Raw genomic sequence first — 15,750 nt, 5'->3', positions numbered from 1 at the left:
AGTTTGGGAACACCTTAACTAATAATACCGTCTTCAAAGGTCTTATTTTCAAATAGGTTAGCACCCACAGGAACACAGATTAAGGTTTAAGCATGTCTTTTGTGGGGTACATAATTCAATCTACCATTCTAATATATCAGAATGAGGATGGGAAATGACCCTCCTAAATAGATAATATATAGTTTAAGAAGGAGTATTTAACTGTACCCCTGACACGGTTGTACTAGATGTTGTTTTGTAACTTTTTCTAGTTCTGTGTTTTCTCTCATTACTTTCTCCAAGTTGTGTACTTTTCCTAGCTCCTAAAATGCATTTCACCTGGCTTACAGCTCCATGAACCCAATTCCTTTCTCTTTTTTTTGCCCATGGAGTAAGATACTAGTTTCAAATCCTAAATTTACCAGTAGTGTGGCTTAGGCAAGTTATGTACCTTAGTTTACCCAGCTATAAAGTGGAAATTATGCTAGAATCCACCTTATGATATTGTTGAGATAATTAAATGAAAAACATCATGTAAACCAGTCTCACCAATGAGAATGCCCAGTAAATATTAGCTGCTATTATTTTTATTATTATTAATAATATTTCTTTAGTCTGACCTAATTCTTTCATACGAGATTCCAAATTTGCCATTTACACTTGCCTTTATTGACTTCGAACTTGCAGTCATAAAAAAATGGTAATTTTTATCTCATAGTGTTGTTATGATTCCTTTATTCACCAAGCACTGTTGAATATCCATTATGTGCCAGATAGTATGTTAGTTACTGGGGATACAGTGATGAACCAAAAATAAAATTCTACTTGCATTCATGTGGTTTATGTTTTGGTGAGCATAGACATGAAATTAAGTGATCCCACATACAACAACCTAAATAGTGTAGTATTTAGTATTTGTGTAAAGGAAGCTAACAGGTTCTTTTTGTTTAGATAGTTTTTTACATTAAAAAAACTTAGGTGAATTCAAAGTTCTGCGGTCAGTTTTCCCAAGAATACATTATGCTTTTGATGGAGCCCTCTGTTCATTATTTTATTCTTTTATGTGCATTTTGGGCTTCCTTATATATCTATATTTTAATAATATAAATTACTGTTACAGGCAGGGAGGTAGGGAGGGAGGAAATGTGGAAGGATGGAAGAAAGAAAGAAAGCCAAAATTTGCTCCTTTCCTTTTGAAAAATGTGATCATGCCTCCTCTTAGACCTACTGAGAACCTGTCTCTTGACATTTATGTGAAGACAGTACTTCAAATCATAAGATAGAAAATTAGACTCAACATAATTATCCTTAAAACTCAATTACATGTGACCTTTGTGAAATCGCAACGTGACTTTAGGGAGATACATTTTAGGGATTCTAATGAATATAGTTATGTGTGTCATATTAATGATAAAGTCCCTTCTCTCCTCTTTTAACTTCTAACATTTCTGTTAGTATGATAGATTAATATTTAAATATAGTTCTGCAATGAAATGTCTTTATTTTACTTTCATGTAGTATATCATAAACCCTCCAGTCATTAAAATGGTTAGCGGGACCCTATATGATCTGGCCTCATCTCTTACTACCTTTATACAATGTCACTCAGCTCGCGATACCCTGGCTCCTTTTTTCTTCTCCACATCCAGCAACCACACTTCTGCCTCAAAGCCTTTCCATAGTTTTCATTTCTGCCTGATGTACTTTTCCCCATTCAAGGAAGAGAAAGAAAGATTTATTGCATTTTCCAGACACACTGTATCAATCAGCTATTTTCACAACTTAGAAAGTAAAAATGTCTTTTATTTTTTCCTGCATTTTCCATTGTTTTGTATAGGTCAACATCTTTATCTGATATCGTTTCCCTTCTGCCTGAAGAAATCCCTTTAATATTTCTTATGGTATAGGTCTGATGGTGATGAATTCTCTCTGCTCTTGTTTTTCCAAAAAAAGTCTTTATTTTTAAAGAAATATATTCTCACCTGAATGTAGATTCTAGACCGAATTAAAGAATTGTAGATGATATATCTTTTTCTTTCCTTTCAGCATTTTATAGATGGTCGTTCACCATCTTCTGGTTTGCATAGTTTCTGACAAGATGTCCATTTTCATCCTTATCTTTTTTCTGCTGTAATGTGTCTTTCCTGTCTGTTTCTTTTCTTTTTTAACCATTTATAATTTTTTTTTTTAGCTAATTTGAGTTTGATGTTGCCAAATGTATTTTTCCTTATGTTTATTCTTCTTGGGTTTTTTGGCTGTGTGGGTTAATGGGTTTCATCAAATTTGGAAAAATTTTGGTAAATATTTCTTGAAATATTTTTCTGACCATTACCTTCTCTTCTTTTCTTCTAGGACTTCAGTTAGAGTTATGTCAGACAGCTTGATATTTTCCCACAGGTCATTTATTTTTTTTGACACTTAATTCTTTCTTCTCTCTGTGCTTAATTTGGGATGGATTCTATTTCATATCTTCAAATTCATTGATCTTCTGCAATGGTTTATATAACCTTGTTCATGCATTAGGTATATTTTTCAGTTCAGATGTTATATTTTTCATCTCTAGAAGTTCTGTTTGGGTCTTTTTAATATCCTTGATTTTTTTCTTCATCATTTTTTTCCTACAATTTTAGTATCTGGGGCATATTTATAATAGTTCTTTTAACTTTCTTGTGCTCATTAAATAATTTCTGTCATTGCAGGATCTGTTCCTATTTATTGATTTTTCTTCTGGTAGTAGTTCTTATTTTCCTGCTTTTTTTCATGCCTGGTAATTTTTTTGTGCATGCTAGATATTGCAAAATTTACAAAGTTATATGTTGTTCTATATCCTTTAAAGAGTATTCAACTTTATTTTCACTTGGGGTCAATTGACCCTTTTAAGACTTTCTTTTAAGCTTTATACAATGAATACAGAACATACCTTTCTTAATCTAGGGCTTATTTTGGACTGCTACTATGTTGCAATGCCCTCTGAGCAGTCTTCCTGTTGTCCCATGTATTATGAGAGCCTTCCACTATGGGTGGTATAAACAAAAACAGTAGTTAGGCTTCTGCCATTTCTGTGAATTTTTTGGTCTACTGCTTTCTGGTGGTTCTTTCCCTAACCTTGATAGTTTTCTCTCACACATACACAGATTAGTTCTTTGCCAAAGATAGTCAAATGAACATCTCTGCAGATCCTTGTCACTTTCTCTACATGTAGTTTGCCTCTTTCCAGTATTCTGTCCCATAAATTCTAGCTACATGGGTCTCCAAGAACTCTAATCCATGTCTCTTCAACTCAGTGAGACCCCTGGGCTTCATTTGTGTTTTCTTCATATGTCCTATGGCCTATAAACTTGTCTAGGCAGTAAGATGGGCATAAGACTCATGTTATTTTCTCCCTTTTTTCAGGGATCATAGTCCGGCAGTGCCTGTCATCCAGTGTCTAAAACCTGTTGCTTCATATATTTTATATAGTTTTTAGTTGTTTGAGGGTAAATTTGGTCCCTGTTATTAGTCATTTCTAGAATTTATGATACTCTTTAACAGATTCCTCAGAAGAAACACTGGAATGTATATTTTTCAGATAGTTAACACTGTTTCCTTTGAAAGGAAGATATATTAGAAGATAATTGTAATTAATGCAAGGGTCAATTGGTAAGGCATTGCATTAAAATGGTAGTAGTGTCAGAGATGGAGATGAAGGAGCATATCTAAAAAGTATTTTTTGTTGAACGAATTATGATTCAAGAACAGGTTGATTCATGAGATACAGGTAGAGAGGAAGTCGAAGATGACTTTAAAATTTTGAGATTAGTAGAATAGTAGTACATTTAAAAGAAGGAGGAGTAAAGGATTATTAAAATCTATGATTCTTTTATATTTTAGGAGATGGTAACAGAAATGTATGCTGGTCCTTGTGTAGCAATAGAGATTCAACAAAATAACCCTACAAAGACATTTCGAGAATTCTGTGGGCCTGCTGATCCTGTAAGTTATTGTTTAAAATGTTAATCAAATTTTTGTTACCTATTTACTAAAGATTTTAATAGATTTGATATTTTTAGCTCATTTTTTTAAATAAAAGAATTAATTCACAGATTAAAAATGAATATATTACAAATGTTTACTCAAAATAGAATTATATATCATTTATTTTTTATGTAATATTCTAAGACAGTGAATTTTGCATTAGTGTAGTGACAGTATAGAATGGGCAGAAACACTTGCTGTTACATTTTCTTTTTTATTTTATTGCTAAATTGTCCAGGTAAATAAATTTTGCAAGCTCTGTGATAGAAATTATCTAAGGTTCCTTTGACTTTGCAAGACTATAAATAAAGCTCTCAGTAGAAAGAATAGTAGTATGGTGGCCTCATACCTGGTACAAAAATAATATGGGCAATGGAACTTATGTGAAATTTGATGTTCTCTAATGTAACTTTCAATTTGCTTTTTTTTCTCCAATGGACATTTGATAGAAGGGGTGTTAGAAAGCAGAAGTTGCCTTAAAATACATGTAAAAATGCTCCCTGAAAATATTATAATCTGGATACAATTATGGGAAGTATTACTAATTTTAGACACTAACTGTAATATAAATATATTCTTATTTTATCATTACTGATAGTTTATTAAAGATTAGCACCAATTTAATTTAATTTGAATATTATCCACATTCTCCTACATGTAAGACAATAAGTCAACAGCACCTATTGAGAAATAATCTTGTATAATAGGGCTTCTAGGTTAAGCCCAATAAGGAAGAAAAATGTACCTGTTGTCAGTTATCTAAGAGTTTAAACATAAGATCTTTATAGCAATAAGAACTAAAATATTACAGGCACTCTTACAAAGAAAGTGGTGAGAGGCGAGAGGACCTAGCAGTGTGGAGCAATTTGCTTTAATAGATTAGTTTTATTTAGTCCCGGATCCCCTTCCTTGTTCCTGACTCTTTCTCCTACCCTCCCTTTTCTCCAGAGTGGCACCTGGTGATAGATATAGTGCATTTGAGTGGGTTGGTTGATTCCACCCTTCTCCATAGATGACTCACTCAGATGGGGGTCCTTTGGCCCACAGGTATTTTTTATTGCTGTTCTTTTCAGAGATATCTTTCTTCTTGAGGCCTGGCTGCTGGGAATTTGTCCTTTGCTTATTCAGCCAAGGCCTGATTTTAACTCTACCTCATTTCGCCCTCAGAGATTTCTAATTTCCCTTGGTCTTAAGGGAATTTGGGCCAAAGATCTGTCTTCCGTAACTACTTCAAGCTGTCAGCGGGTCATAGGCCCTACTAGTGGAAGCATAGAAGACTCTGGCTATGTTACGGAGTTGGCTGGTTGAGTGTGGGAGCAGGATGTAGCATCTGGTGAGAAGTGTGTTGTGAAAGTCTTCTAATCTGGAGGAAAAAAACTGGGTGAAAAATTGTATACACAGTTTGAGCAGAAGCTGGAGCAAGATGGAGCTCAGGGTATTTTTTAGAATTTTTAGAAATGCTATTGCTTGTGGCTTGGTATCCTACCTTGCTAGTGCCAGGCTCATCCTTGGGAGTCATGTTTCATGTTGCTGGGGAGCCTTAACTTTCCTGGAAGTCATGTCCCAAGTATGGAGAAAGGTAGTCAGTTTATTTGTAGAGTTTGGCTTAGAGAGAAAGTACATTTGAACAACAAAAGAAGTTCTTTCAGGGTAACTTTTAGGCATTAATTAAAAATAGGCTTAGTTTTTCTATTACAGAAATAAGTTTCATAAAGACAAGCGTTAAGATTGAGGTCTTAACCTATTAAATTGGAAGCCCTTAATGCTTAAGAGAATAAATAGTAGGAATTCCCTAGCTGGATAAGTTTAATAGCAGGTTCCATGTCAAATAAAGCTGTTAGGTTGTTTAAATAAACTGACTAGACAGGTTAAATTAGATAGTGCATTACAGAAAATTTAAGTTTTGCAAGTTTTAGAGCAAAGTGGTATAACTGTAACTTTTTTTTTTTTTTTTTCATGGGCAGGCACTGGGAATCGAACTTGGGTTTCCGGCTAACTGTAACTTTTAACATCGTACAGATTAGTTTTGGAATAGAACATTGTCAAGGTTTTAGGAATTTTAACACTTCACCCATACAAATATAGCTAACAGAAGGATAGAAAATATCTTTTAATTATTGTAATACTTCTTAAACACTTCTTTATATAATATTTAAACTCTTAACACCTCACTTTTACAAGGTGAGAAAACAAATCCTTTATAGTAGTTTTCTTTTAAGAGTGAGAATTTTCCTCTGAAATAAAGGATGATGAGGTTAACATAAACATTAACAAGGGTATTATTCTGATATCATATAAAATGTTTATCTTTTAGACAGAGTACTCAGTTAAGAAAAACTTTTAAAATAACTTTTCACTAAGAGCATACCAATAATTATTTTTAAAAAATTCACTTTCTTAAACCTTCCACAATTTTCTATATCCAATAAGGATTATAGTTAGCAAGGACAGCAAACAAAATTCACTTTCCTAAACCTTCTGCTACTTTCTAAATCCATTCAGGGCTTGTAGTCATCAATGAGTTCAAATAAAATTTACTATCATACTAGGAATATATTAGTTCCCAAAGTTGACACCTTCCAAGTCTGTGCTCTGAGGCAGTTGGAGGTCAGTAAGGTCTGCTGCTAAGGCATTCTTCAATATATGGGGATTATTTTGAAACCCTTGGGGCAGTACTGTCTAAATGAGTAGGGTAGGAATCCTATCCTTTCCCTGCCATTCAAAAGCAAATAGGTATTGGGTATGGACAGATGAATAAAAAAAAAAACTATAAATAAATAAAAGGAGTGGGGGGAATAAGGGGTAAAAATAATTGGTTAGATTGAAATACTGGTGGTCAGTGAGAGGGAAGGGAAAGGGATATGGGATGTATGAGATTTTTCTTTTTTCTTTCTATTTCTTTTTCTGGAGTGATGCAGATGTTTCTAAAAATGATTGTGGTGGTGAATGCACAACTATGTGATAATACTGTGAGCCATTGATTGAATATTTTGGATGGACTGAGTATGTGTGGAGATATCTCAATTAAAAAAAAAAATATATATATATATATATATATATTGTTTTTGGCATGGGTGGCTCAGAAATCAAACCTGGGTCTCCAGAATGGCAGATGAGAATTCTGCCACTGAGCCACTGTTGCCTGCCCAATATAAATATTTTTTAAAAAGAGCAAATAGGTGTCGAGAGTCAGAGTGAAGAGGGATACAAAAATGCATTTTTTTAAGATCTAGGACTAAAAATATGCAGACAGGGACTACTCAGCTGGTTCGCCCCAGGATAATTTTATCCCATACAGATAAAGTCCAAAAACAGGTCTCATTTGCTCAAAGACCTCTGTTGGGATGCCAGGAGGACTCAACCCATTAGGGTCCTCAGGGAAACAAGGGAGTAACACTAGCTGGGTTTACTAGTCTTAAAGTGACCCCCAAGGAGTGAAGAAGATCCATCCCTAGAAGAGGATGGACGGGTGGGGCATTCAGTGACAATGAAAAAGTGATGTGATATTAGAATGTGTGCAAGCTTACAAAAGAGAGGGGTAGTGAAGGTCTTAGTTTTGCCTTTACTGTCAGCCCCCATAACTAGGCAAGGCCAATGGAGGTAAGCCCAGAATGGCAGTTCAAGACAGGGTGGCTCCAATGTTAATTAAGAAATTAATAATTTTACCTGCCACATTGAGTCACCCAAGGTTTCTCTAGGTTGATGGTCAGATGTGAAGTCAGCAGAGCTGTGAGTAGCCTTGGGCACCAGTCATCTTCATTTGCAACAAATAGGACTCTGGGGGCTGGCACCCACCCCATTTCCCATTCCCCACCTCAGGAGATGATGCCATCCCTGGGCTCATAGCTTGTGTTAGTGACACCTGTGGCAAGGCTTCAGTGGGTCCTGAGGTCAAGGGTTGCCTCAAGGTTAGTGCACTTTCTCTGCCAGTGGCCCTGTGACCTGCAGTTGAAGCAAGGCCCTTGAAGCTTGGAGCCACGATTTGGGTGACCTTGAGGGTAGCCAATTGTTTTTAATTTATTAAATAAATTTATTTTGTAGGTTTCCAGAACAATCATGAATGAAATACGGAATTCCTATATACCACTCCACTACAAACACCTTGCATTGGGGTGAAACATTTTACATTTTATTTATTCCATGGTTTACCTGTTTGGGTAATGTAGTTCCTGGATTTTTGAAAAAAAAATTGTTCTGTTACCATATATACAATTTAACATTTCCTGTTTTAATCATGTTCAAATATATGTTTCAGTGCTGTTAATTGCATTCACAGTGTTGTGTTATTATCACCACCATCCATTACCAAGACATTTATTTCACTTCATATAGGAACACTGTACATTTTAAGCCTTAGCTTCCCATAAACCTAAATAGAAATTCTGCATGAATTAGGCATCAGCTTTCCTTTCTTTACCCCTATTCTATCCCCAATAACCTATATTCTAGATTCTGACTATGAATGTGCTTATTATAATTAATTCATGTTAGTTAGATCATACTATATTTGTCTTTTGGTATCAGGGTTATTTCATTCAACATAATGTCTTCAGGGTTCATCCATGTTGTTGCATGTATCAAGTCTTCATTCCTTGTTACAGCTGAATAATAATATTCTGTCATATGAATAAACCACATTTTGTTTCTCCATTAGTCAGTTGATAGATACTTGATGGCTTCCATATTGTGGAAACTGTGAATAATTCTACTTTGAACATCAGTGTAAAAATGTCTGTTTGAGTCTGCTTTCAGTTCTTCTGGGTATATATTTAGCAGTGAGATTGTTAAATCTTATGGAAGTTCTTAACTTATCTTCCTGAGTCACTCCCAAACTGTCTTCCATAGAAGCTGCCCCATTCTACATTCCCACCAGCAGTGAGTACGTTTTCCTATTTTTCCGAAACCTCTTCAAGACTTGTAGTTTTCTGATTTTTTTTTAAATAGTTGCCATTCTGGTAGGTGTATAATAATTTCATTGTGGTTTTGATTTGCATTTCCCTCATGGCTAGTGATATTGAACATCTTTTCATGTTCTTTTTTAGCCAGTTATATTTTCTCTTTGGGGATTCAAGTCTTTTGCCCATTTTTAAATTGGGTTGTTTGTCTTTTTATTGTGGAGTTGAAAGACTTCTTTATATATTCTGGATATTAAACCAGATATGTGGTTTTCAAATAGTTTTTCCCATTGACAAGGTTGTCTTTTTACTTTCATATGACAAATTGCTTTTAGGCAAAAAAGTTTTAAATTTTTATAAGTCCCGTTTTTCTACTTAGTCTTCTGTTGCTTGTGCTTTTGGGTGTAAAGGCTGAGAAATCATTACCTACAACAGGATCTTGCAGATGCTTCCCTACATTTTCTTCTAGGACTTTTATGTCCCTGGTTCTTATATGTAGGTGTTTGATGCATTTTGAATTAATTTTTGTATACTGTGTGTGAGAAATGGGTCTTCTTTCATTTTTTTTGCATATTAATATCCAGTTCCTCCAGCACCATTTGTTGAATAAACTATTCTATTCCAGTTGAGTGGACATGGTAGCCTTGTCAGATATTTATTGGCCATAGATAGGAGGGTTTATTTTTGAACTCTCAATTTGATTTCATTGATGAATATATCTATTCTTTTGCCAGTGCCATGCTGTTTTGACCGCTGAGCTGTTTTTTCTTTTATCAAATTGGAAAATTTTTAGCCAATTGTTTTTCAAATATTTAGTCTTCCTAATTCACTGGTCTCTGCTTGGGACTTCAATTACATATGTGTTTTACCATTTGATAGAGATCTTTGAGGCTCAGCACATTTTTTTTTTAATATGTATTTTTTTCCTCAGTGTTTCAGTTTGTTACCTATCTTCAAATTCATAGGTTCTTCTTTTTCTCTCACTTTTTAATTTTAGTTATAGAAATCTTTAGTTCTAAGATTTGCATTGGTTCTCTCTTACAGTTAATATAATTTTCCTTAAATTACCTATCTCTCCATCCTTTATATTCATCTTTGCCTATAGCTTCTTTAACAAATTTATCATAATCATTTTAAATTACTTGACTGCTGATTCTAAAATCTTGGTTTTCTGTGATTCTGTGGATGTGTAACTAATTTTTCTCTAGACTATGGGTCACATTTTCCTGCTTCTTTGAAAATCTAGTTTGGGGTTATATAGTGGGCATTATATAAAATTTGTTATACAGACTTAATTCTGTTATCTTCTTTGAAAGAGTGTTATATTTAGTTCTAACAAACAATTAAATGACTGATTTTTGGCTTTGTCATAGCAGACCTATTTTGTCTTTCCCTTAGTTTTGGGACAGTTTGCTTAGTTCTGAGACATTGTGTTTTTAACTAAAGCATGACTCTCTGAGGTTTCGATTTAAAACCCAATCCAAGGTGTTTACCAAGCCTTCTACCTGTACAGACTCAAATTCCAAATTCTGCCTTCCATGTAGAATGGGCAGCTGCTGAAACTCTCCTGAGCTCCTTAGATCTTGGAGCTAAGATCCCCTTAGATTCCCAAAAGGAATCTTGCCCTGCACATGCATTGTTCAGAGATTAGTCAAGGTTTTGAGGGGGGGTTTCCCACAGATTAACTCACTTCCCCCAGAATTACCCCCCTCATTTCCCAGCTTCTCAAAGAATCCCAAACCCCGTCCTCTGATTCCTCAGGCCAATAATACTGAGATTTTCTACTGGGGCTCTATCTGTCATATTGAATAGGGAGAACCCTCATGGAACCACTTAATGTAGTTATTTCATTTTTTTTCAAATATTGTCTCTTCTCAACTTCTGCTTGCTCTTACTCCTCTTTAATTTTTAAATATATTGTCTGGAATTTTTAGACAATAGAGTTTTTAATTATCAATTTTTTCACTACAAGCTAACCCTCCATGACTGGAAGCTGGAAATCCCTCCATTGAATTCTAAAACAATCGTTCTCTTCTTGTTATTCTTCTCTTTCTCTGACTCATCTTTCATATGATCATCCTTGGCTGAATTCCCTTTTACTATCTTTCTTTTAAATAAGGATGTTCTGTCCTCTTGTCTCTTCCAAGTCTATTGGCTCTCCTCGTCTTTTAGCATGATATTATTATGACAGCAAATTATATGCTAATGATCCAAAATACATGGCTCCTGCTAAGTCCTATTTCTTGTGCTCCATTTACTTCTAAAACTCAGTGTTCCTACACATTGCCCCCCCTTCCTTCATATATTCTCTTATCTTTCTGAATTTCACTACTATCATCCTATCTGGAAACTGAGAAATCATTAAAACACTTTTCTATCTTCTAACCCCACACATGTGTTAGTGTCCCAAATTCTATAATCTGTACCTCTTTTACTTCCTGTTTTCTCTCTTTATTCCTTCCCCAGTGCTACATAGTTTATTTATTATCATCACTATTGCTATTATCTACTAAATATTCTCTGATTTTAGTGTCTTACCCTTCATATGCATCTTCAACTTTCCTGATGCAGCATTCTTTCTAAAATATAGAGAGACTTGGTACTCCTCAGCTTAAAACCCTACAGTAGCTTCCTATTACTTACCAGTAATAAAGTTCACCTTCCCTATGAAGGTATGCAACATCCTCCATAATAAGGCACTTTCTACTTCCAGCCTCATTTCTTGCTGAAATTTTGCCTCTCCCCTATTAAACCCACATTTGCACTTGACCCTCAACTAATATCAAACTGTTTATTCTTCTTCAGTAAACCATACTGTTTTATATTTCTGTGACTTTCTTTACTTCCTCTCTCGCTGTTTATATTATCCTTTTATTAGTGTAGAAACTTCCTCAACTATTGAGACTTTGCCCAAGCATCTCAGAATTATTTCCTGACCACCCCACCCTCAAATAGAATTGGCGACTTCTTCTTTTATGCCCTCATTATGCCCTGTGTTTGCTATTTTTATGTCACTGCTCAAATACTACCTATTTATTTACTATCTGTCTTCCATCTTTGAGGTCTGTCCTTAAGATTGTTTTGTTCATTTTAGTACTTCTAGCACCTAAAAAATGTACCTAGAATGTAGAGGCTTTATAATAGTTGGTAGTAGAAAAACTGAATAGATGAATATGGTTGGATTCCCATACTAGACAAATACATAGATGTTTCATAACAAAATATAGTTCTGATGTTCAAAAGTAAGTGTCCAGGATTTCTTCAGGTTTTTAATCAGCCATATGTTTTTATCAGTCAAATTGTACTGTAACATGATGTATAAAATATTACAGATGTACAAACGTATATAAATGAATTTCTAAGATCTATTAACAAGGAAATCTGAGAAGAAGAGGGTTCCATACATGAGGACAGCTGGACCTGAGGTGTGAGAACCCAGGGAGGAAGAGGACAGTGCACAGGTAGAAAGTTGACCTGGTGGGAAGTTTCACAGCCCCAGTGGGCAGTGGGTTGAGGATAGTTTTCCTGTGGAAGGATGGTATGTCATGGAATGTCAGATCCTAAGCAGAGAGAGGAGTACATGTGATCCAGGGAATCTGCCTGGCATTGGAAGTCATCAGGTAATTATGTGATAAGAACATCCAGGTATGTGGCTTGACATCATATACCACATAGTAGGATAGAGTGAGAACACAACATCACTTCTGTGATATTCCTACCAACTATTCATAACTTAATTCAGTTGTGCAGAAATATCAGATGAATCCATGGCTTCTAATCTTTAGAAGTGTCAAGGCCATAAAATATAGGAAACACTGAGGAACTCTTTCAGACTGCAAGATTCTAAAGAAACATGATAACATAATGCAACATTTGATTCTGAGCTAGAATCCCTTGATCACAAAAGATATTATTGTGTTAACTGGTGAAATTTCAATGGGATCTAAATATGATGGCTGTCATGGTTATTTGTAGGAAACACATACTAAAACATTTGGAGATAATGGAGTATTTCACTATTTGGCATGGTGAAAAGTTGTCATGTTGTCTACCAGATTGCTTACCTTTGGCTTCTCTTTATCACTAGTGGATGAGTGACTAAGGTTAAAATTGATGACTCTCTAGAGAAGGCATATGAAAAACTTCTTAGTTTTTGGGGAATGGAAATAGAATGGAGCAGGGTTCTTTTCTTTCATCTGGTTATTTTCAAATGGTTCATAGCAAAAAATGTTTTTTGTACCCTACTTGTATGGATGTTTACAATTGTTTCAAAACAAGACTTAGCAATAAACTGTGGGGTTCTTAAAACTTAAAAATAAATGAATAAAATATGATTACCTCTGGAGTCAAGGCCAGCTCTACTGAAAAATGTGAAAGAAGAGGATTATCTTCCTGGTCAGGATAAAGAGCCTACTGGGCAGCAGGAACACATAATGCAATGACCCTTGGAGTGCAGCTTGCTTTTAGTGATCCAGGAGCACCAAGGAATGAGCAAGAAGAAGCGAAGATCAAAGAGATGAGTGGTGGGATAGATCTACTAGGCCCTTGAAGTGACTTTAGCTTTTACTCTGAGACCATAAGTCATTGAAGAGTTTTAGCAGACTAGTTACCTGGTTTCACTTTTAAGAGATCATTGAGACTGCTGTGTTGGCAATAATCTAAAGAAAGGCAAGTGTAGAAGTTGCAATCCAGATACAAGATGATGGCAGCCTGGACAGGGGTGATAAAACTGGGCATGGTGAAAAGTTGTCATGTTGTTTACCAGGTTGCTTACCTTTGGCTTCTCTTTATCTCTAGTGGATGAGTGACTAAGGTTAAAACTGATGACCCTCTAGAGAATGCATATGAAAAACTTCTTAGTTTTAGGGAATGGAAACAGAATGGAACAGGGTTCTTTTCCTCCATCTGGTTTCATCTCTTAGTTGGTTGATGAAACCATTGCAAGGTGAATCCATATTCCTTTTCCCTATCAAATCAGTGCATAACTACCTACTAAAAGGCGTACATACCTGGCCAGAGATAACAGGTAAATCCATAGATTAAAATAGACCAAGGTTCATTCACCTTATTGCATACCTCATGACTCTGTTCCTTTCTTTAGCCACACAATATTCCATTTTATGTACATGCTACATTTCACCCTTCTATATCTCACTCAATGTACTCTTTGGCCACCTCGATCCATTGTGTTTTATGAATAATGCCGCCATAAATATCAGTGTGAAAATGTGCATTTGGGTCCCTGCTTTAGTTCTTCCTAATATATTCCTAATAACAGGATTGCCTAATCATTGGGCAACCCTATATTTAGCCTCCTGTGGATCCACTACATTACCATCTAGAGGGCTGTCCCATTTTGCTGCCTTACCAATGTTGAATAGGTGTACCTCTCTCTCAACATTGTCTCCAGCACTTATATCTGTTTATTTACTTATTTTGAAGCTGCAGATTTTGTTGAGATATATTCACATAGCATTTGTTCTATCCAAATTAAATAATCTCTCACTTAGTTATACAGTTATCATCACGCTCAATTTTACACAATTTTCATTGCGGCAAAGAGAAAAGTAACAGATAGATTCACCCACAACAAAGAGAAAATCCAAAATGTTCCATAACTCTTATTCCCTCCCCAATTATTTGCCCATACTATTATTATGGTACTAGTAAAGTATTCCTATTAAATATAGTTCATAGCTTTCAATAGTTTTTCCCATATACCACTCTGATATTAACTTTTTGCACTAGTGTGTCAGTGGAGTAGTTCATGCAAGAACTTATTTATATTTCTAGTGAGATAACATGACTTTAAACAACCCCTTTTAATCATATTCACCATCAATATGGCACTATTCCTCATTATCCCACTAACTTACTATCAACACCTCTGTCTAGTCCCATATATTTAAGTTCAATGTCATTAACAAGTCTTTACATATTGGAGGATGACTGCTCCCCCTTCTCTAGCTTCTATCTCTAGGTACCCTATAATCTGTATTTTAACAGTGAATTTGCATTTTCTAGGAGGTTCATGTTAGTGAAGTCATGCAGTATCTATCCTTTTGCGTCCAACTTATTTCACTCAGCATTATGTACTCAAGGTTCATCCATGTTGTCACATGATTCACGACTTCATTCCTTCTTACTGCTGCATAATAATCCATAGTACGTATATTCCACATTTTGTTATCCACTTATCTGTTGATGGGCACTTGGGTTATTTCTAACTTTTGGCAATTTGTGAATAAGGCCACTATGAACATCAGTATACATATGTCTTTCTTGTCACTGCTTTCAGATTTTTTAGCTATATACCAAGTATGGGAATCACTGGTCATAGGGTAACTCAATATTTTAGTTGTTTTTTTTTTGTGGAACCACCAAACTGTCTCCCAAATTGGCTGTATCATTATACATCTCTATCAGCATGGATAAGTGTTCCAATTTATCCAGATTCACTCCAACGTTTGTAGGTTCCTGATTGTTTAATGGCAGCCATTCTATAGGTGTAAGATGACATGTCATTGTGATTTTGACTTTTATTTCCCAAGTAGTTAATGAAGATGAACATCTTTTCATGGGCTTTTTGGCTCTTTGTATTTCCTCTTTGAAAAAAATGTCACCTCATATATTTGCCGTTTTATAATTGGATTGTTCTTTTGTTATTGAGTTGTAGGATTTCTTATATATACTGGATATCAAACCCTTATCATAAATATGGTTTCCAAATATGTTTTCCCATTGAGTTGGCTTCAGTTTTTTGACAATGTCCTTTGAGGCACAGAAACATTTGATTTTGAGGAGTTCCCATTTATCTATTTTTTCTTTTATTGCTTGTGCTTTGTATGTAAGGTCTAAGAAG

At 35.1% G+C, this 15,750-nt stretch overlaps 1 protein-coding gene across 2 annotated transcripts in view; it reads left to right on the top strand.

Moving 5' to 3' along the window:
- The window catches only part of NME7 (NME/NM23 family member 7), a 331,620-nt gene that overhangs the window by 211,921 nt on the left and 103,949 nt on the right, over nt 1-15,750 (top strand). For both annotated transcript variants that reach the window (XM_077156907.1, XM_077156908.1), the window contains exon 10: nt 3,850-3,951. In XM_077156907.1, coding sequence (XP_077013022.1) covers nt 3,850-3,951 — 102 coding nt within the window. The remainder of the gene's footprint in view (nt 1-3,849; nt 3,952-15,750) is intronic.

This window comes from Tamandua tetradactyla, chromosome 4 (assembly GCF_023851605.1).
Source record: "Tamandua tetradactyla isolate mTamTet1 chromosome 4, mTamTet1.pri, whole genome shotgun sequence".
NCBI lineage: Eukaryota > Metazoa > Chordata > Mammalia > Pilosa > Myrmecophagidae > Tamandua > Tamandua tetradactyla.
The sequence above is the reverse complement of the archived record's forward strand: the minus strand, read 5'-3'. Positions and strand labels throughout refer to the sequence as shown.